General features: G+C 41.3%; 1 protein-coding gene across 1 annotated transcript in view; it reads left to right on the forward strand.

Moving 5' to 3' along the window:
• The window catches only part of MEGF11 (multiple EGF like domains 11), a 207,338-nt gene that overhangs the window by 108,010 nt on the left and 76,029 nt on the right, over window positions 1-23,299 (forward strand). Inside the window, exons 7-10 of the mRNA XM_067305228.1 lie at window positions 1,569-1,689; window positions 7,156-7,292; window positions 12,691-12,903; window positions 21,259-21,433. Coding sequence (XP_067161329.1) covers window positions 1,569-1,689; window positions 7,156-7,292; window positions 12,691-12,903; window positions 21,259-21,433 — 646 coding nt within the window. The remainder of the gene's footprint in view (window positions 1-1,568; window positions 1,690-7,155; window positions 7,293-12,690; window positions 12,904-21,258; window positions 21,434-23,299) is intronic.

Genomic DNA, 23,299 nt, shown 5'->3' on the forward strand with positions numbered 1-23,299 from the left:
TATATTATCCTCTTTCCTTTGTAATCAGGTAACAGAATTTCAGGGAGATTGAACAAAGGAATTCTCTTTTTTGCTGCTAATTATATCTGTCTGCATAGCAAAATAAAATTTGGTGCTTAAGTGAACTTAAAAATCCTTGATATTTTCCAGCTCATACAACTATAGCTGTTCCTAATTTCAGTATGTGAATACAATCCAAATTACAGTTCAGTTTTTATAAGCAATTGGACATTCTACTCATTAGCTCTATCAAATGGGACTTACCATCCCCAATTTATTTGACTTTCAATCTAACTGAGGAAGCATTACTGTTAAGTATATCAGCTTACTATCGAGGGGGTAAATTTTTAGCATAGTGAGCAGGGATTTAGCGGTGTGACTCCTATTAACTTTAACGAGAATCATGTAGCTAAATCCCCATATACCGCACTGAAAGTTTACCAGTAGGATTCACAAAATCTGCATATTAATTTTAGGACAGCAAGCAATAGTTTCTTTTTAAAAATTGCCCACAGTGTAACATCTGTTTTCATTAGAGATCTTTCAGTAGTTTCAGAAGTAATTATGGTTTTCAAAATTATTTAAAGGGAAAAGAGAATTTAGTCACTGAACTTAGTTGGAGATCTATTACTGGTGTCTTAATACTTTTGCAGTTTAATATTATTTGTTGGCCTGCACTAAGGAGAGGATAAATAATAAAGAGAGTATTAACCTGCATAAATAAGTTATATACCTTCTGAATATTTCATTTAGTACATGATTTCCTCATAGCCTTATGACCTCAGCCCCGTCAGCACTCACTGCTAGAGACTGTGCTTGCTATTAGGAGTGGTCCCACTGACATTAGTATGTCTGGTCTCAGCAGTAAGTATTTGCAGGGCCAACCACTGATGTGTAGCGTGAACATCCTCATCAAGAGAGATAGCTGGGAGAGGGGAAGAACCATCTGTACTTTGGGAAACTGGAATCAGAGGAAGAAGCGATGCTGAAAAGCGCCAATGTGCAAAGGCCTAAAAGACACTGTTTTTTCCAGGGACTAGCCTTACATTGGCCCCCTAGGTATTGAGAGAGACCCAAAGAGTTTAAATAGCCTTTAAATGATGCTGAGTTCTTGCCAGCCCTTAATACACTGTAAATGTGAACATTTTGTAGCAGTTGGAGAAACTTCAAGCATTTTAATCCCATCCTTTTGTTTTATCTGCAGTTTGTTTTATTGCTATGTCACATAATTCACATTGAGGGCTTCATCCTGCAACACTTACTTACATGGGCTGTTTTTATGGATATGAGCTGTCCTGTTGACATGGGTGGAATCTGGTACCTGCATAACGATTACACACATGCATCAGCCTTGCAGGACTGGGTCACTGGCACATAAATAAAAAATAAATGGCACAAAAATAAAAGAAATCTTGGTTAATTGGTAATGCCAGCTGACGCTTCCTGAGCTTTTCGTGATTTATGTAAGGACTCCCATGATGGCTTGTGGTGTAGATTTTCCTCATTTAAAATTTCCTGCAATTTTTTGAAATAATCACTTTGTTTTTGTATCTTCTCTCTCCACCAAGCTGTGAAGAGCACTGTCCCCCCGGCAGTCATGGAGCTCAGTGCGAACTGCGCTGCCCCTGCCAGAACGGGGGAGTCTGCCACCACATCACTGGGGAGTGCTCCTGCCCGCCCGGATGGATGGTATGCAGCTTGTTCTTACTCATCCCTCATTTGGGGCTTGGGATAAGAAGTTCACTGTCGCAACAGGGACCTTCCCATGGGCTCGTGGTATATATCTACTATTACTTGTCATGTCTTGAAGTTGGAACCAGTTTGAAAGTGGGACCTCCTTCGTTGTGTGTGTGCAGCACTTAGCAGACAGGCCTCCAGTCCATGACTAGTAGCTACCATCATACAGTTAAACAAACAATAGTAAGACGAAGAGTGACTGCCCGTTACACATCTGTGTGGGAGCAGAAGAGAGAAAAAATGTGGTCTCTGCATCACAGTTCCTTGGAACATCCCCTGCACCATCGCACACTGCCCTTGCGCAGGATGCAGTACTCAAAGTTCAGCTGAACATTGCCCAAAGCACTGCACTGGTTTCCTTTCAGGAGAGAGGGAGAGGGAGAAGGCAAGGGGAATTCAGTGGCTCAAGCAGTCATTAATGCGGAAGGAATATACATGGGGACACAGAGTCCAGTTCAGTGTCCTGTCCTTACTCAGGCATAATTCCCATTGATTGCAATAGATTTGTCTGCATCAGGGCTTGCCCTGGAGAGAGCAAATTACCCTAACCTTTAAACCTTTGTGTCAAGAAAGCAAGGCCAAACATTTTAAAAGCCCTCAACTTTATCAATAATGTGATAATTAAGTCTCTCGGGGTTTGCCAAGTCTCAAAGGCACACATACCATTTAGCTGTGTTAAGTTTCCTGGCATTTTTCCCATACCTGACAATTAGTCTCTTGGCAGTCTTGCTGGATTTTAATGCAAACAAGTCCTGTGATTTTTCTAGTACGTGCAAGACCCTGAAGATCATCACACTCTATGGCTTATAACATGGACCCTAATCCCTTTGAAACCTTTGGGGGCTGAGAGAAAAGTCTGTTCTTTCAGATTAGTATAGCAAATGCTGCCTCCATTTAACTTTTCAAGAATGTTTGATCACGGAGCTACTTTTAGGTAAAAAGTAGCAACCATGAGATTCAGGTGGCTTTAAGACAGGAACACCAGAGAAGAGCATCCCCGCACAACCTTTTTGGTGGAAGCTGTATACTGAGAAACTCTCTATCACTGGACAGTCACAGCCAAAATGATGATGGTAGTATTACCTTTCAAATGACAGAGTAGGCAAAACTATTCAGAAACTAAGTAAGAATGTGGAACCTTACCCTGACTGACATTCAGTGGAGACAAAAAAAATGTTCTTTCCTAAAGAATAGTGGAGCTAACCCAAAAAGGAAGCAATTCATCTATTTTTGGGGGCCTATCAGGCCATTCTGCCATTATTCCTAAGCATTAGTCGATAAAGTGATTAACATCAAAACATTACTTTGGGGATATTTTTTTCAGCTCCCCTAGTATTCTGCATGCTAATATCTCTGAGGATCTGAATTGTTTTGCTGGACTCTTCCTTACTTGTATTTTATCAGGAAGTTTTCTCTTTTTTTGCAAAGTTACAAAATCACTAAAGAGATTAAATGATATCAGAATTGAGCAGGAAGCTTATTGAGGTCTTTTAGGGTGCTGAGTAGACCCTAAAGAAGAACCACAGCACTGGGGCTGCACAGCTCTTGTGGTCGTGTATACTGGCCCACTTCTGCCCTGCTCCTTCCAGCTTGGACTTTCTTCTCTGCATTTTTAATGGCCTAGAGAGACTTTCCTGAAAACTGTTTTGTTGGCTGCTCCATCCCCAGAGAAACCCTGGAGTTAACAATTGATGTTTGAAACAAGCATAACTGAAAATTGAAGAGAGAGAGCAAGTATTCTGGGGGAAGAAACTGAAATTATAAGTAAAAGCACTCAGCCTGTAAATTTTGAGGTTTTAAGTATAAAGAGTCTCTCCAGGGTTTTAATGGAAAGCCAGTAATTCAGTGCGCAGAGTAAAAAGAAAAAATATTTTTTCATGCTATAGATTTAACTATTGGTGGTTGCAATGGTTTGCAAAGTGAGACGTTAGTGGTCTGTAAATGAGCAGGAGAGATGGGATTGCTAGACTGTGTTCATTTTATTTCATGCCATGGATAGTCTTTCTTTGACATCAGGAATTTTACTTGCTGATTTTGAGTCTTGAGACTGCGTGTATGTGCTGTATATGCCATCATGCTGGAGGTAGAGAATTCTCCCTAGATTTATACAAGTGGAAACCCACTTGGATGTTATTGCTGCTGGATGAGCTTCAACTTTTATCCTTTCCTGGGGTAGAGACATGGGACTTATTAACTGCAGCTCAGTTCCCTTAGGGGCTTTGCCGCCCATGGGGTATGCAAGGCTAGGCGACAAGTTGAGCAGGAGGAAGTTCTGGGGTTCTTTGGTTCTTCCTTGGATCTGCAGTCTTCAAAGGCTGGCTCTTTCATTACTTGCAACGTCCCTGTCCTCCCCCTTCCTCCCACCCAGTGCAGAGTCTCCCAGAAGCATAAGAAATTATACAAACTATTTCCTGTGAGATTTTACCATCCTGTGAGTTTTTCACCATGGGGATGGTGGCTAACAGCATATACTGTTGAGCTAGTCAGGAAAATGTGGCTTCCAGTATTCTACTAGGTTGGGCTTTTTCTACTTCTCTGTGTTTGTGGGTGTCGGTGTTAGCAGGTGGCAGCTTTAGGGCCTAATCAACAATTTACAGGTTTAATTCTACATGCCTTTCTCATTTCCAATATTAAATTGTCCAGGCACTCTCAGGAAGTGGGGTGGGAGGTTAAATTTGCTTGTTACAATGCTTCTTAAAACCTCTTTTGAAGGACTAGATCACCGTGCTGGGAAAGCAGTGATGTCCCTTTCCAGGGCAGAACATTTGTCGTTGGCAGCACACCCTGATGCCAGGTCCCATTCTGGATGCTTTGCATCATGGTGCCACGTTAATACAATCCAGTCTGCTAATCTCCTCATTTCTTTGTTCTCATTTTCTGGGCTTTTACCTCCAGGCTTTATGAGCAAACTATAATTTTTTTTTTTTGTGTACTTGATAGAACAAGTTGCCCAGGGAGGTTGTGGAGGCTCCATCCTTGGAAGTGTTCAAAACCTGACTGGACATGGTCTTGGGCAACCTGCTTTAGGTGACCCTGTTGAGCAGGGGGGTTGGAGCAGATGATCTCCAGAGGCCCCTTCCAACCCCAACTATTCTGTGATTCTGTTTACTTTACTTTTTGTCATGGATTTTAAAAATGGGGGGGAGGGGTTAAATGGGAAAATGGAGCGGAAAAAAGATCTTTTCTGTACTGCAAAATGGTAATAATATAGGAAACAATGTCAAAAGCAGAGGCTGATTAGATCAGGGCCTTAAAAAAGGTGCTGATGGAGTGAGCTTTGCTGATTAGATGCATGAGCAGCGGGAAACGTTGGTCTGACATTTGATCCTCCAGAGAGGGATGTTTTAGGTTCCCTTAGTACATATTAATGCAAAAAGTACGCCTAAAGATTCTCTTGGCTCCAGGGGGATGCATCATAGAGTATTGCTTTCTCATCATTTGTTGATAGAAATCCTGTTCCTTTTGAGACATGAAGGGAGAAAGTATTTATTATCAAGATAAATGGATACTTACATTTTCAGATATATAGTGTTGTGTATTACTCAAGCCCAGAGACACCATTTTTTTAACACTGTAATCTGAATGTTCTTGAACTGAGGCCAACCTGTCTATTTTACAGCCAAGGAGCCACCTATCACTGGTTTGGAAAGGCCTGAAGTGTCTATTTTATGATTACATTGAAGAGCAGCCTCTCCAGTTTGGGGCCGCTGATGTTCCTAAACTTCCCAAGCTGTTGAGAGGGGAACCCCGAGGAGCGACAGCAGCCATTAATGTTCCCTTTTTATGTTTTATGCAAGATTTATCTAATCCGTGCTTTGTTCAAAACTCAGAGCCCCTGGGGCTTGGCTAGGGAAAAATACTTCTGAGAGATTAAAGCAAATAATAATAGGGGCAGGCAAATCCCATTTCTATCCAACACTGCACTGTGCGTGGCACTGGCAGCAGTGCCGCTTGCTACAGTTACCAAACATTTTCCATTATAGGACCCCATCTTCAGATCACAGCTCTGCCAGACTTTACTTGTTTTGGCTGAAATTATTCAGATGGATGCCAGCCTCAGCCTGAGGTGAGGGAAAAATAGTGTTTGCTCATGTAAAAAAAAATGTATGACTTGTAAGAAAGTCTAGGGAAATCCTTGCAAGACCTTGACACTTGGCAGGGGACATTATGTGATATTTGGGGGGAAAATCACCTGAATTTGGCAGATTAATTCCCCAAAGACGCAACCAGTGGTAAGGATTCTCTGCCTTGGGGCCGAACAACTGGGACAAGACTTACCAAGCATTTGCCTCTCCTGATGACCAGAGCCAGGATGCACAACAAGAAGAACAGACTCTTCTCCACTTTCAGGGATAGCTGGACAGGGAGGAGAAGGAGGAAACCAGTCACAGATTTGGAGCTGGATCTGGGTGAAAGAGAGGTCAAAAAGGGAGTCTGCCACAAGAGTTTTGGGTGAACTGGAAGAAAGAGGCAGAAAGGCAGAGGGCTGGGAGCATGAAATGGGGGAAGGAGATAGCAGCTGAGATGTGGAGTTGAGGCAGGTCAAGGACTGAGATATGGTGCCAAGACTGGAGATAAGGAACTAGAAGGATGTTGGATGATGTGTCCAGCCAGTGTTCAGGGATTAGGCTGGTTTTCTACTGCAAAATCACTTCTGACCCAGAGGCTGCTGCATTGCTGGTGTTGGTGATGGACTGGCAATATTTATAGCCCTTCTAGGGCAATCCATGTGTTAGACAAAGTGGTGGCAGGTGTCATCCTGTGCTGCTTGAAGATGAGTGCGGGAGCTGGGTGAGGGTGGAGGGAATGAAGGGGGTAGGATTTGAAGAGTAGTACAGGGCTGCTCCAGCAGCCAGCCTTGATCCCCTGGGGATGAATGGGAAAGCCTCAGTGAAGCTATCTGCATGGGGGAAACCATCACAGACTATCACAATTAGCAGAACCTCACCCTCCCAGGGTACCTTCTCCAGCAGCTCCCCACTTCCCAAATGTTCACTTTGCGACACTTACCCACGTTCAGTCCAACAAATTTTCAGACTCCCCATTTCACAAAAACCTGCCAGCCCACATAGAGCTTTGTAGCCTTCTCTAATTGCCTTTAACTTCTCCCAAGCCCTCCTGCCTCTATGTTCAATATTCTGCCACCCCAGCTGCAGTTTCCAGGGAAAATCCAAAGAAGGAAATTATCATTGACTGTCCAGTGGAAAGAAAAATCCCTTCTGGAGATTTGGTAGAAAGGCATTTACTCTGGCAGCAGAATTTTGAGACTGTCTTGAGACCATCTTAAACAGAAGAAATACTGCCAGTACAATTAGATCCAGTTTTAGCAAGAAGGACAATAAATATCGAGGCTGCATATAGAAATTCATTGCATCATGACTGTTGACTGAAATATTGCTCTTTCTGCAACCCTACCAGGGGCTGGTGTGTGCGCAGCCATGTCCTCCTGGAACATTTGGAATTAACTGCAGCCAGGATTGTCCATGCCACAATGGAGGACACTGTGACCCTGTGACAGGAAAATGCCTCTGTACAGCCGGGTATATGGGAGACAGGTAAAAGATTAACCAAAACCCCAAAGCCTTTTGTTTTAACCATGGACTGGCAATATTTATAGCCCTTCTAGGGCAATCTTGCTCTCTGAAAGGCAGTGTTATATCTCTATTGCTGCAATTAGGTTCATCCTTCTGAAGCAGTTCAAGCATTATAAATGTGGCAATGTTATTATTTTTTATTGGCAATGCTCTCCATTTACAGTTCTTTTAATGTAACTTTTAAAATTTAATGGATTAAATTTAATTTAGATATTTACAGTGATAAATTTATTAGAGAGCATTACATGTTTACAAGATATGTAAATGAACCATATTTATTCAAATTAATATCCTCAAGAGTAAGCAATGCAGCAGTTTAATGTTTCCATCAGCCCCTCTGTGCTGCTGCAGAACTGATCCATCTCAGACAGCAACAAAAGGTGATAAATCCTCAAAATTTATAAATGAGAGGGTTGAACCATAAATCAGTCTGAGAAGATGATAATATTGTTTTACAAAGGTGTCATGGATTTAGCAAAGTGACTACACAGCAAAGTCAAGGTGTGATTGTAGCACATGCTGGCTTAGCCTTCTAGCTAATCCTGCTAGCAGGGCTAACAAGGATGAGGAAGATGCAGTAAAATAAGCTTTCATATGCAGCTTTCACTAGCAATTGGACTGTGTCACCAGGATTTCCAGAGATCCTGGACACAGCTAGCTAGTGTTCGCTATGCTAATGCCCTTTCTCCTCTATCTTCCTTTCTTTTATTAGCTAGAACAAGAGGTATGTATAGGTACTATACGAGTACAGGTATGCTGCCATATGCTACAGTTACACGTTTATGCAGCAAAGCTCACTGTAATTTCTCATTTCTTGCCTCATTGTGTAATCATCAAGTTTTTAAAGCACACAAACAGACCGGTCTCAAACACCGTTCTGGAGCTCAGAAGGCTGCATGCTGTCCCGTTAAATGTGGATGCTCGTTGTTTCCATTTCATCGACAGCAGTAATTGGCAAGGGGCTTTGGAGACCATGTCAGGAATTGCATGTGGTTGAAGATGTTAGAAATGTTAATTATTTCAAATTAATTTAATGGAGGAGACATCACTGTGTTTCTCTTCTCCCATCCTCCATTTGAAGAGAGCGATGTTGGGGTCCCAGGGATACATTGCTAGGGTACCATGTAATTATTGTCGCTAGTGATAGTCTTCTTTTCCTTCGGACACAGTTTTCACTGCAAGAAGCAACTGTGCAGGCTGAACGCTTGTCCTGGTGGCCACACTTCAATCACAAACCATCCTCAGTCCTGGCCACACTCAGGCAGGCTCACGGAGGCCCTCTGGCTCTAGGTCTCCTCATCTGGTTGTTGCAGACCCAGATCGATTTCTGGCTGTAGGTGAATCAACAGCAGTTGAGCTGTAAGGAGCTCCCAGCCAACAGCCTGCAGCTGAGCCAGCTTCTTTGCTCAGCTGCCAATAAAGCCCCAGCCATGAGGGAGGACATGCAGCAGAAGGGCTGGCTCTGTGACAGGAACATGCTGTGGGGGAAGGATAGAGCTGCCCTACTGCACTCCAGCAAAAAAAGTAGAAGGAGGTCGGTTGGGGACTAGGAAAGGAGAGGGCAAGTAGAAAACAGAAGCTCCAGTTCTGCCTGCTGCCAAAAGCAGAGGTGTTTGCCCACTGAGCCACCTCTGAGAGAGGCACTTCAGGTCTGTACTTGAATGGACGGGAGGGAGGTTTGGACTCCAAAGGGGGACGTGACCTGAGGAGACTGAGAGAAGGAGGGAGGGAGAAAGGAAAGAGAGCTCTGCTGGAAGAGGAGGAAAAGAAACCAACGGAAGGGCAGGTTGTGGACCTGCACCCAAGCAAAGCCCTTGGGGATGGTTCACCTGCCCCCTCCTGGAGCAAGGAGTGTAATATAGACACAAGAGAGAGGAAGAAGAGCCAAAATGTGGGAGTGTGAAAGGATGACTGAGAATAAGAGAGAGAGGTGAAAGGACAGTTCTGAAAGCTTTTGTAGCAGCAAGGAAAGCTGGTATTAGCCTGGAAGTTCCTCTCATTTGAGGTGGCTCTCAGAAAGTTTAAACATGTTTATCTAATCAGCCTGTAACGAGGGAAGTGAAACCTTGGGCCCATTACATTCAATCGGAGTTCTGCCTCTTGCTCAGACCAGACAGCGCGCTGCCAGTAATGGTTTGTTCTGAGCAGGCACATGTACCTCTGCCTCGCTCTTAACTACAGCTGGCTAATGGTAAATTGCCCATTGATTGCAGTGATGGCAGGAGCAGGCACAAGGTTTTAAAAAAAGGCTAAATTGCTTTCCTTAGTTATGTGTTCATACAGCATGGACGATGAGACAGATTAGTCAGCGCTGTTTTAGTTTAAAGTCTATTTTACTTTCTGAATCTTGTGTAACTATGGCAGTGTTACAATATAATTGCAAGTAGAGCAAAAAAATGCTGCTGCCTAACAAAATAATATTTTATTTGAAATTTTAAAAAGCACTGGAAAATATTCTTACTAATAACAGATTTTGTGAATAACAATAAAAAGTAAACACATGTTATTGACTATTATCCTTAATTGTCAATAAATGCTGTATAAGACTATGGTCTGTCATCTTGTACAGCAGATAATAACATATAGTTAGATAAATATTAGTGGAGATGAAATAGTCATAAAGGTCTGCGGGAGCATAACTGCCACAGTTTGTTCCCTACCTGTTTTCCAGGAAGATGCAGTGCACTAAATATCTCTAGTAAATTGACAAGCTTTATTGATAACTCCAGGCAGCTTTGTGCCGGCTGAAATGACTGGAGCTGTCATGTAAATGTATGTTTTGTAAACTGCAAAGGAATAATAGCAAAAGCACAGCCAGAAGCTGGGGATGGGGTGTCTAAGAATTCATTGGCTGCCAGGAAAAGCGAACATACTGTTTTAGCTTTGTTTTCCATATTGCCATTAAACCCAAAGATTGAATCTTAGCAGAGTAAACACCACATTTTTTTTATGATAATATGAGCAGACTTCTCTCGTTTTGCTTGTATCTGTATCTCATGTCTACAGACTGGTGATCCCCAGGATCACCATTTAGTGGACTTTGGCTTTTAGTTTTTGTCTGTGCTACATGAGTGCAATCGTTGCTTTAAAAATAAACAAACACGAAAGCCTAAAAAATCTTGCAGCTTTATTCTGTGAAAAATATTTCTTTGGAAAAAATGTAGGTGTGTGTACTAAGTTCATCGGTTAAGCAGGCTGTCTTATGTTTAATATTTTGTGAAATTGCTTCCATTAATTCTACAGGTGACAGCCATATTATCCTATCCCAACCCAAATAATTATAGTACATATTAAAGTTTGGTGGATATTATAATACCAATCTCCCCAGATAGGCAGAAAGCAATGTAAATTAAACAAGAAACATAACTAGGGCTTAGCAGCTCATTTTGTAATTTAATTGAACAATGTATCTGGTTGTTAATGGTGTTATGGACACATTAGATTGATATGTTGCAAAGGAAAGATGTTTAAGTAGAAAGCTAATTCCTGCTGTGATTATTCTTATGTTCCAGAGGAGTCGTTATTAGTATTCTTTGTATAAAATTCATTAGCAGTAGCTGCTTGATCTCCAAATAAACAAGTTGGTTAAATTGTTAGTAGAAAAGGGCTAATTATGTAAATGGATTAGGTCGTCAATATTTCATTTCCAGATGCTTTTCTCCCTGCTAGGTGATGCTTCATCTTCTATAAATATAGAATGATATAGTACACTATTGACTAAGTATTCATCTCGTTGAGTACAGTGCTCTCCTGCTAACTAGTGGAGCTGCATATGGCAATGGAGGCATCAGGCATCTTACTATGTTCTTCATTGCGTTTCATTTGCTTTAAGTGTTTCAGTCCTAATGTCACCCGTTCTTTGCTGGTGATTTCCTTTGCGGCTGAACTCCCCTGCGACTGGCAGGGCCAGCAGCCGCGGCCGCCGGGCGATCCCCCGGGCACCTTCCCTTCCAGCTGTCGCTTCTCCTCTCTCTTCGGATCTCGTGTGAACTCCCGAACTTGACTCCTGTAACATGTTATGTTTGATGCAATTAAATCACTAGCTAGACCTTTTGCTTTGTTCATATATTTTTAGTAAAGCGTGATCGTCTGAAGCTGTGAAAGTAATACTCTTGTTATATACTGACTGTGTTCATTGCGGTTTTGCCTGGCTTGCATCGCCCATTCATCTTTTATTACTGATCATTATATTAACTCTCACCTGCAAGCTGTGAAATGACCTGCAGAAAGACGTTTAACAGACACCTCTATCCATGGAGTTTATAGTATATACTTTAATCGATGCACAGGATTAAATTAATGCTGATAGGCAATTTCCAATATCTGGTATCCACGCGATAAGGGAATTGGGCTTTGGGGGATTTTTTTTTTTTTTCATTAACTGAAAAGGCATATCTGTATTTCACGGTGGATCATGTAAACTGTAGTACTGACTCATTGCAGAATTTTGAAACCACTGAATTATGTCAAGCACAGAAGCACTTGCTTTCTTTAGGACTTTAGTTGAGCTTTTCCAACTAGGAGATATTATGATCTCTTAAACTGGTTGTATAGGACGATGAAACAGACTTTTTAGCAGATTTCATAATGTATCCAATAGGGAAATATTTTAAACAGTGCATAGAAGGTGCAATTTAAAACAATCTGTGTCTAATGTTTGCAGGTTCCATTTTTATGTGTATCAAGTATTACAAATGTTGGCAATTCTGGAGAAGATACTACACTAAGGAGAGTGAAAGTGATTTGTCTTGAGGTTTTATACTACTGAGCATCCCTGGAGTAAGAGATGAAAAGCAAATTTTAGATGCAAACAGCTGCAATTATTCAGAACAGACATGAAAGACAAAGGAGTAGATGTTCTACGGGTATAAAGCAGGTCCAACAACAGCATAGAGGGAAAGTAAAACTATACTTTGCTGGAGAACATTTTATTTAATATTGCTTAATAGATCACATCATTATCACTCTGAGAGTACCATATGCCTTTAAAGAAGGTGTGCAATCCTTCTGTAATGAGGAGAAATCAAACAGATGAGGTGTTTTTTTGTGTTTTTTTTTTTTTTAAACTATCTCAATGTATATCAAGTTTTCATGGTTCATGAATGGAATTATCAAGGTCCTGGAAATAAGAATGCACTTGGACAGAAATAATTGGAAAGAAATTAATACACTTTCAGTTAACAGCAATTTGCATGCCCAAGATAGCATATCACCCCAATGATTTCATCAGTTCAGTATATCACTTAATTGAGCTATGATTTTATGCTTAATTCATTAGCAAAAACATTCCCATGTAAAAGTCATAAGCAGACTACATTATAATATTTGACTGGATCATGACTCACATATTTCGTTGCAGGTGTCAAGAAGAGTGTCCTATTGGGACATATGGCTTTCAGTGCACTCAAAGATGTGACTGCCAAAATGGTGCAAAGTGCTACCATGTAAATGGAGCATGTATGTGTGACCCTGGATTTAAAGGGATATATTGCCAAGAAAGAATGTGTCCAGAAGGGTTTTATGGCCTCAGATGCAACAAGAGATGTCCTTGCAGTATTACCAACAGTCTCAGGTATGTTCATCATATTATGTACTAGTACGGGGACTGGTCAAATAAAAGCATTGGAAAAAATTTGCATTCGACCAAACTCACTCCCTATTTTGCTGTAGTTTTAGTTAAGAGCCAACTCATTTCCTCTGGATTTCAACCTTTGATTTAAATGACTTCATGTGTGAAACCATAAGCCTCAGTTCAGCCAGCTACTAAGCATGTAGCTGTTAATATTTAAACAGTTCTGCAAAAATCTGAAACAATCTGACATATGACCTGATTCTGTAGCTGTACTCTTTTAGGCATAAAAACTATCATATGAGACCCCTATGTATGTGCATACTTCTTTTTCATCACATATGCTTCAGAGAATAACATCACTGTGAAGAATGGTAGATGGGAAAATGGTATGATACCAGAACTTAACTTTCACATTATTTCAATAAACACATACTGCTTTATAATACCCCATTGAAGTTCAAAAAATGTAGATATATTTTCTTAGCTCCATCATTTTGGCTCTTTTTATGACACAGGTTTTCTTGTCAAATCTATAGACAGCAAGGGGACTTTCAAAATGAAACCTAATTTGCTTCAGTTTATGTCTTGTGGCAAATTACCTTGTTGAAAACACTTGAGACAGATGTATAAATAGACTGAAATCAATATCCCCAAGTCTATGGAACTGTAACGAAGTCAACATTGTCAAAATAGACATATCTTCTCATCTCATGTGTGCCTATTTTTGCTCTTCATTCGTTATGTGCATGTGTAAAATATTCAGGAAAATAAATATCAGGGAAGTGTGTCTAAAATGGAATAAGCCTCACTTAAAAGGTCAGGTTTCAATGTTTTATTCCCTCTGGCATTTTTTAAGATCTGATTCCTGAGGTTCCCATTACTAAAAGCTAGATCCACAAAGAGACTTAAGCACCTCACATGAGATAGAGGAATCTAAATTCAACCTTGTCAGCTTGAATCAGTTTTCTGAACCCCAAAGAAAGAAAGAATTTAAGATTCTTCCCTGTTATCCCATTTGCTACTTCTGTGGCTCCTGGCCTTGTTTACTGACTGTTGGCATTGCTATCTGGAGGTGCCTAACTCCCCAGCACCCAGTAAAGGGAGCCTGGGCAGCTAATGCACCCTGGCATCAGGTCCTCTGATGGGCTACAGCCTGTGGTTCCTTTTTGTGCCGGCAAGATGCTGAGCCCCTCGGCTCCCCCTGCATTTCAGTAAGAGGTACTATGGACCTAGCAGGCAGCCCTGTCCTGCTAGATACAGACTGGGGCCCTTAGGTTTGTCAAGCTTTTTCCATTTAGCCCAAGTCCATTGCTAGCAGCCATCTTTCTATCAGAAAACAGCAGAGCTGGGGTTTGGATAGTTAAATGGAAAGGATTTTATTTTGTTTTTCCAATTCTCTCTCTTGCTCTTATTCTTCTTTTTCCTATCATTTACTGTTAAGCATTCACAACCATTCCAGGAACGTGTAGGCTTCAGAAGGAGATGGGGATAATTGATGCCCAAGCAAATATGCCCTTGATACGGACATTCTTCAATTTTAAACCAGACAGGTGGGGACCTGACTGTCTTGCTGATGCTGACAAACCTACCTGGCAATCTTGCAGCCTGCTAAAATATAAACACACTCTCCCCAATTATGCATGCAAGCAGTACCGCCTAATTCGTGCGTGCACACGCGTACACGCACAAACACTTCAGGCAAATCTGTTTGCGGGCTTGAGATAGGCTCTATTTGTCTCAATCTTGGAAATAAACAGGTGATCTTTCATGTGGATTCAAGTTCAGCTGTGAGTGGTGAGGCTTTGCTTAACTGTGAGTCAGAGCTCAAAATGGATTATCTAAAAGTCTTGTAATTCTGATCACACGAGTTCTCTACAGAAAGATAGCTGCTGGCTCTGTTGGGTTTGACAGTGAGGATCCAAAGTGTTCAACACCTCAAAGGTAACTATATACAACAGGCTTCTACCGCTTCTGAGTATTTTGTGCATCATGGAAATCATTGCGAAAAATAACATCCCTAAGGCATGAGCAGAGCACTATACACAAAAGGTTGATGTTGTATTGTAGTGAGGCTAGAAATGACACGAGAATTGCTGCAGAGTGAGCCGAGGGAGGAATTTCTGTATGTCCCACTGCCCTGTACTACCTGCCAGTGTGCAAGACTTAAACCTGTTGTAAGTACAAGACAAACTGCTCCTCAGTGAAAGCTGCCCCTCATGTGTGCTGGAGGGTGAGGATATGCTTGCAGGCAGTTATTGGGGAGCTGCTGACACAGTGTGTCTTCACACTCCTAGCCTGCAGAAACCTGTTTGTGCACCCATTTTCCCAGAAAGGTGTAGATGGAGCTGCAGGGAGACCAGCCAGGAGCAAGGCTGAGCTTGGGTGCTGTTGCCCAGCTGACTGCTCAAGTCATTACCGCTCTGTTAACGGGGGGAAGTTTGTGGACTTGAGGGTGCAAGTGTCCATCCTGGGGTAATCGAAGGACTACCTGGGAGATGCTCTGGGGGAGGACAGAGTGGGTTTGTCAGAAGATCCCCCTTGAAGGACCAGATTAGCACCATCAGTCTGTGAAGGAAGGTTAGGGCTCAAGTTTGAGAGGGCTCAGAAAGGTGGAGGATTGAGTCTTCTCACAGCTCTTTTCTGTGCATGTTGTTATTCTTACACACTGTGCAGCTGATCTGTGCCTAGTAGCTGTCTGACAGATACTTTTTATGCCTTCCCCAACACTGCTCCATCAGCTTTGCTTGCAGCATCCTCTGTTAAGATGGTATCTCAGTTTCCTTAATAAATGAGTCTAGTCTCTCCATTGATAAAATCTCCCTTTTTCCTGCATCTTATCACTGCTGTTATGGAACAAAGAGATATCAGCAAGCTGTAGATCTGTAAATGTTCTTTCATTCATCCATGGTATTTCAGCTTTCCACTTTTCAATGAACTCTTCAGAATCCCGTCAATTTCTGAGCCGAGAAGTGTCGGAGTTGATGGAAAATGACCTTCTCCAAAGACACTCCATATTCTGAACAAATGTCTTTACTAATTTTTTTTTTTTTAAAACTGCTCCACATAACACACTTCTCTTTCCACTCACCTCCTCCCCTGAATTCTGTCATTACTGAAACTGTGGTCTTCCAAATTCATTCATTTACTGACAGCCATCTATTTTCTCCAGAAGCTATTTAAGCTGTCGGCTACTTGCTGCGATACCTACATGTGTCGGATAATTTTATAAATAATTAAAAGAAGGTGAGGGAAGCTTGCTTATTTCTGTCAGTGCTTTTGACTCACTTGATCTGGTTATTGGGCATCTGGCTGGAACTGAAGGTTCTGGAGCTTTTGAGGAGCAGGTTGGGAAGAGACATTAAGAAATACACCATCAGCTTTCCTATTTTCGTAGACCTGTCTATGTTAATGTCTGAAGAGACCAATATGATCATCTAGTCTGACCTTCTGCATAACAACAGCTGAAGAACATCATCCAATAATTTCTGCATCAAAGCACATTGAAAGGCACTTTGTACAGGACTTTTGAACAACCCCAGAATTAGGTACTTTAGAGTACACTTGTGACTTGGATTATCCTTCTCCAGGGAAGGATACACAGGTAGGAAACTCCCCCATGCAAGAAACCCACATTAAGACTATCTTTAAGAGTGAGAAAGGTATAACCCTGGCTTGCATCTTCTGAAAAGCAGAGAGGGAAATGAATAGCTGGAAAAGTCTCACCCACCCAGCTTACTTGAGCAGTGCTGAGGAGTCATAAGCGTTTAGTAAATGTCTTTCCTGGATCGGGATCATGAGAAGGGCGAGGAAGACATGGTGACCTTGTAAGCCTTGGCTTTTTCCTGCCTGCACCTGGGGTACTGTGACAAAGTTTCGTGAAGTGGATAGATCTCCAGGAGGGGAGCTCTACTTACTGCCTCAACACTGAAAAGTTTGGAAGAGCTAAACCCCGTGGACCTCTCATGAAGACTTGCCTTGGCCTAAAACAGGTTGCCGTTGAATGAAGCTGGCTTTGAAGGTGTGCTGGACTGAAGCAGTAGCTCTGCAGTCTAATTGTGGCTACTTCTTTAAAAGCAAGAGGACGTTTTAGTAAGGGGAAACTGAATGTGGTGTGGATAGCTAAAGACAAAAAATACCGTAAAATAAGGATTAGGGTGATTGTTAATTAAGATGATGAGTGCCAGTGACAAAGTCAGAAAATTCACTACAAAGAGGTAGTTTATGGAGAACAAATTCAGACTTTGGAACAGACTATGTTGTTTGAAACTTTTCTTTCCCAGTTTGCCTTAAGAAGGTTAAATTACCTAGAGTGAAAGGAAACAGGTTTCCTCAAAAATTAATGTTAACTGTGCCAAAAGAAGTGCAAAGGTCAAAAATGACTTTCTGTTTTTCAGTTCAGCTAGTAAATTGAAAAGAAAATCTTTTGTTACTGTATATACTGTATAGTATACTTAAGCTTCCAAACTTTAGCAAGAGCCACAGAAGAATTTTCTTCTCATGTGGACAACTTCCAATTTCTACCTTCTCTTCATCCCTCCTGGCTATTTGGACCTAGTGCCAGAGAGACACTTGGCCTGTTGCATTCATCCTAGGTTTTCTGCACTGTTCCTTCCTGTTATGCAAGAGATTTGAAGAAATAAAAGTTGTTAAGATTCAATGTAAAATACCACTGTATAACACTGCCAGACTCTTTCATGAATGTAAAGTTCCCTTCCTGCTCACAGCAAGCACTTGGAAAGCAGATGTTAGTGAGTTTGCCTTCTGTGATCCTTTCAAAGGCTTCACATTCTCGTACCCATCCATGAAGTGATCCTTGTCCAGAGGAATTGTTTGTGTTTCTTAATTTCATTTTATTGGTGGTGTGGAAGAATGCATTACATATGCTACATCCCATGCTGGCAAAATGTTATACGGACTCATGACCTTGAAAAGTACAGTTAGAACAGGAAGGGAGGAATTACACAAATAATTCACCTTGCTAATTGTATTTCCAGTTCTTTGCTTTAACACCTTTACCATTCAGTGCCTTAAAATTTTCAAAATCACTGCAGCTAGCAAATTTAATTCACTAGGTAGATGGTTGGATGCATAAGTGGATGGGCACATATAGATAAATTTCCTAGCTATAAGTGTTTGTACATAGTTTAAACATGGAATGAAATTTTACAGAATGCCAATATAATAACACAGAAACATATTCCTAACTCACAGGTACATGCAGGTACACACTACTTCGGCATCATGAGCTGCAATAAGCTTAGTATGTAATTCTGACTTTAACTACTGGAATAGTTCTCAAATACCAGAATATAAAAAATAACTACTAATAAAAACTTAGTACTATTTAGTGCTATCAGCTGCAGATCTTAAAGGGTTTCCAAAGGAAGGAAGGCATCATTTGACAAATGGAAAAGATGAGATGCAGAAAAAATAAGTTACATGGCCAAGATTCACTGGCAGAATCAGGAAGAGAACAGCTGTTTTCTGAGTTTTGGTTAAGCCCCTAAATCTCAAGCATCTTCAAGTTAACGTTGTGCATCAGGGCACCTTGATTGTCAAACAAGTGTTTGCGATTCAGGATGTTGTATTCTTTGTCTCAGAGACAAGACTCCTGTGTCCCTGGGCTGGACAGAGCCTGCAGCTTCATTTCATGCAGACCAACCATGTAGGTTTGGGTTTTTTTTTACGTGTTGCTCTACCGTAACACTGTGTAGCGTGTGCTACTGTTTTGGCCTGCCAAAAGCTTTGGAAAGATTTATTCTGCTACCATCAAGGAAAAAGTCCCCCTCCCCTACTGTACAGTCTATTTACCAACTGTTGCTGCCTCCCTAGAACCATCGTCATGGATACCAAAATCCTGGAATTTCATATGGAGGATTTTTCTAACGCTGCAATGCCAGCCCTCTGCAAGAGAGCAGAACATATGCATTTCAAAGCACTGAAGGACTACAAATGCTTGGCCTAGGGAAAAAACAAAACTCTGTTATTCTGGGACCAATAATAAAATCATTCTTGCTTCAATAGAGAGATGATATGGATGCAGTGACCCAGACCTCTGCACAGGGCTTTTTGTAGCCTACAGGCTGGTCAAAGAGTGGGAAAAGGCTTAGGCAGGATGCTGCCACTGCCTTTTAGGGGGCCTTGGTGAGGAGTCCATACCCCTTCTGCCACAGATTCTTCTGCCAAGCTGGTTCGATTCTTGCTGGGTTTTTTAGTGCATGTTAGGATGATTTTTAGCCTTTAATAAATAATCTGTGTCCCATGCAAAACAGCTCTCCGTTTTGATGAAAGAGCCAACGTTGAAGTAGAAATTCTTACTGAGTATAGTATTTTCAATTGAATTGTCATAGACTGATACAAACTGCCATGATCATATATTACGTTTGAAAGATTTAATTTAGCTGACAAACGCGGTTCTTGTGGAACCTTATGATATGTGCAGTAGAAGTGAAAACAGAAAAACAAAGAATCCACTCTAAAATATTTCTTTAATGTTTAGCTTTCTGCTCCTATTAGGTAATGATTAATAAATGGAGAGGGAGAAAAACGAGCTTTTATTATTTTCATCTAAATGTTAAGAGGTGCTGTGTGAACAACCATAATTTCAGGGACTGCTTTGTCAGAAGAATTTCATGGATAGTGGTTTGTTAAGCTGATTAATTATTTTAATTAGTCAGTAAAACACTATTTATGATGAAACATATGACAGTCAGAAAAATCGATAATTCTTAGTCACAACAGTTTGTGACTATCCTCTCCTACCAGTAATTGCCTGAAACATACTTGGAAATTACGTTTTATGGGGTTACCTTGAAAATTAATATACAGGATATTAATTTTACAAGTGTAAAGAAACTCATTCAGTCAAGTCCACAGTATTAAGCTATAGCAATAAATAATTATAAAGGAATAATAAATAGACTCTATGATGCAAAGAACCAGGAGTCAGGTCCACAGAGAGGTACCACCTTGCAGAGCTCTATTCTGAGAATAATAGAGAAAACTGTGATTTATAGCCATATTATTTCTCATCTCTCTCACTGAGGGTTAGATGGTGCTATTAAGGCACAGTGTGGTAGTGCAGAGGCCCAGAGAGGGTACTCAGTGCTCAGGTGAAGCTTTACACTCACAATTGGCCTCAGACAACAGGCAGTCCTTCTCCAAAGATCACATTCTCTCTCCATCCCCTGCTCTTTCTCCCAACCTTTCACTGACCAGCTCATCTTCCCAAATGTGGCTTTCTCCTGTGCACTCCCTTCCTGTCCCCCAGAAAGCCTCCATCTCTTCGAACCAGGATGTTCACATCTCCAACCTTCCTCTCTCCTAGCGCCCAACTCCAACCGCAGGGTGGCTCTCCTTCTTGGAGAACTTAGTGCCCACAGGAAACCAGGAGATGCCCTTTCTGTTCATAGAAGAGCAAAGGGGGAATAAAGACAAACTGTTTGATAGGAGGAACAAAGGAGTAAGTCTTCCACCTGCCAGATGCATCTTCACAAGGCTCAGGCATTGTGTGGCCTTTGGGGCTTGATTCTCTTCTCTACTTTTCTCTCTGTGTGCTGCCATAACAGCGCAGAATTGTCTGAAGAGAAATGAAAGTCAGAGCGTTAATACTGGGTAGCAATGCTCATTATTCAGCATAAAGGAACTTGACTCATTTCCCTGCACAGCTGAGATTTAGTCCCAGGGCTCCTCTCGACTCCTACCCTGAATAAATCCCATAGCGATCAGTTCTGTTCACTATGGCTGAATATTCCCCACAAAACTCTTTTTCCAAGGGGGATTTTTCCTTTCCAAAACGCTTTCCTTTCTACCTCCCCCTCCTTAAAAGTTCTGCCAAGGTGTCACTCATGTTTGTGCTGTGGGACTCAGGTATATATTCACAAGTCCTTTCTTTCCTGATTGAGGTTAAATAAAACAAACCTTACTCGCTTCATCTTCTCTAGTTGTGACATAGTCGAATCTCTCCTAACCTTGATCATCTGCAACTGACGGTATCGCACCCAAATAGTATAGCACATATATGGCTCAATCCTGGAGTTAACATCAGTAACCCAAGTCATATTGATTTGAGAAAGCATAAGCTTCATGAGCGTAAAATTACCAGTGCTATGACAGTTCCTGGCTGCCTGTATATTACTGGCCAGGTTGGTATTTAGCACCATATTCCCTATACATTTCCTGACTTATATGGCTGCTCATGTTCACCATCCTTAACAGTTTTCAGCTTTGTTCAGTTCTTAACGTGACTCTTGCTGGTGTTTCATTTGAAATGTTCTACTGAGAAATTTCTGCTGTTTACAGGGAGGATTTTTCGTTCATGCCCAGATCTCATTAATGTCTGTCTTTCTTCATTAGTTGCCATCCATTGTCTGGAGAATGTAGCTGCAAAGCTGGCTGGGCTGGACTCTATTGCAACGAAACGTGTCCCCCTGGATACTACGGCGAAGGCTGCCAGCTGAGCTGCCTTTGCCAGAACGGTGCAGACTGTGACAGCATTACTGGGAAGTGTACCTGCGCACCAGGATACATGGTAAGTGAGAGCTGGGAAGAATGGAGCATTTCATAAGGTGCCTGCAAAAAATTAAAGAGGATTTTTAATCTCATTTCAAATAATATTAGTGTAAGCATGGCCAAATCTAGGTATTTTTTCCCCATGTGATTCCACATAATTCTCCTTTGAACAGTGTCAGCTTATTACTTCTGATTATTTTCTTAACATCAGTATCATAAGTTTATTGCTCTTGGACAGATAAAGACACGGTTTCCCAGTTTATATTCTAAGTCAAGTCATAACACAAAAGATGTCAGATTATTGTCTGCATGAAGAGCAGAAAAAGAATTCTCTTGGCCTTTCAGCAGGTTCCTTGTCAGTCACACTGTGATTTTAATAGATGAAGATTTTTGAAAATGTTACAAATAATAGGGCAATTCATGTCTTTTCTGAGCATGTATGGCAGGTGTCTTTCACCTGAGGATCAGAAAGAGCTTGAGACATTCTGAGGTAAACAAGCATTACTTTTTATAGATAGGATATAAAACGGCTGAAGAAATCAGCACAAGTGAAACAATAGAAAGGAGGTAGATCCTGGGTGGCTACTTAGGGATTGCCCAGTTCTAGCAGAAGGTGTTAGGACATGGATCGAGGTGTCCAGTTCTGCTGCACCTGGATGTAATGGTGTCTGATTGCTACTGAGTTCCCTGGTCAGGGCAGGGCCAGAATTTAATCTGCAGATCCAAATTCTTTCACATTACCTCTTTCACATTACTTCAGGGCATACCATAGAAGAGATTCCCATGCTGTGTTTAAGAACTGATATTTCCTAAGAAAGCAAAGTATTTTCAGGAGAGAATTCCACCATAACTTCATTAGCAGTTGTCTTTCCATAATTCATGTCCTTAATTTCACATGAGCTGTCCCCCAGGCCTATCTACTTGTTTTCCATACTGTTTTAGTAATTATTAGTTATAATTATTACTAAATTTGCTAGAAATCAAGCTTCAGATTCAATGACATTCCTAACATTTTTAGAGCTTCCACTGACATTTAGCAGCCAACTAAAATGTGCAGTCTCCTAGATGAGTTTTACTCTATTGTTTTAAGCAACAACTTCAAAGCAAGATGAATAAATAACTTTAAATATTAGGGAATATGGGATCAGATCTCTGACCATGTTGTAGCTCCTTTGCTTTGCTTTTTGAAGCACAGTGGACATCATACTTCCCTTCACATGCCAGCTTTTGAAGCAGCGGAAGGGGCATGGCATGCTGGATCTGGGTCACAGAGCAGCCATGTCCCACACCAGGGCCCAAGGCAGTGTTTAGGGTTTTCCTGAAGAAAACAGTGGCAGCATTTTGCAGTTGTATAGGGGAAGGCTGCACAACTGAGTGACAAGATCGTATAGTGTGGGAGTCCCAGATGAGATGAGTGGGACATTAAAGCCTTCTTAGCCTCCCTCCCTTTTAAATCCACACCTGAGTTTATGATTGCCAGCCATCATCCCCACAACCGTGGAAGCAGGGTTATGGCTTAAAGTCACCTCTGTTCGCTGCTTCATGTCAACAGCTTGAACCTGAAAATTGGAGCCTCCGTCTAATTTCTAGGGGTTCTCTCAATGATGGCTATAAACACATTTATTTAGACATGAGGAGTAGGACTGTCAAAAGCACCTGGGCAAAACAGTAGCACTTCAAGATGAAAAAAAAAGAATTTTGAAGTTTGATCCCCCACTTATTTACACTAATAGAAAACAAGAATTTATCTTCTCTGTACTGTGGTAATACATGAGTGTTACTATAAAGTAGAGGAAAGAAGGAAGCCAGTAGCATGTTAATAAGAAATACAAAATAAAAAGATACCAAGATCCTCTTTCTTATCAGGAAAGCTGCTCAAGTTTGC

This window comes from Apteryx mantelli, chromosome 15 (genome assembly GCF_036417845.1).
Source record: "Apteryx mantelli isolate bAptMan1 chromosome 15, bAptMan1.hap1, whole genome shotgun sequence".
NCBI lineage: Eukaryota > Metazoa > Chordata > Aves > Apterygiformes > Apterygidae > Apteryx > Apteryx mantelli.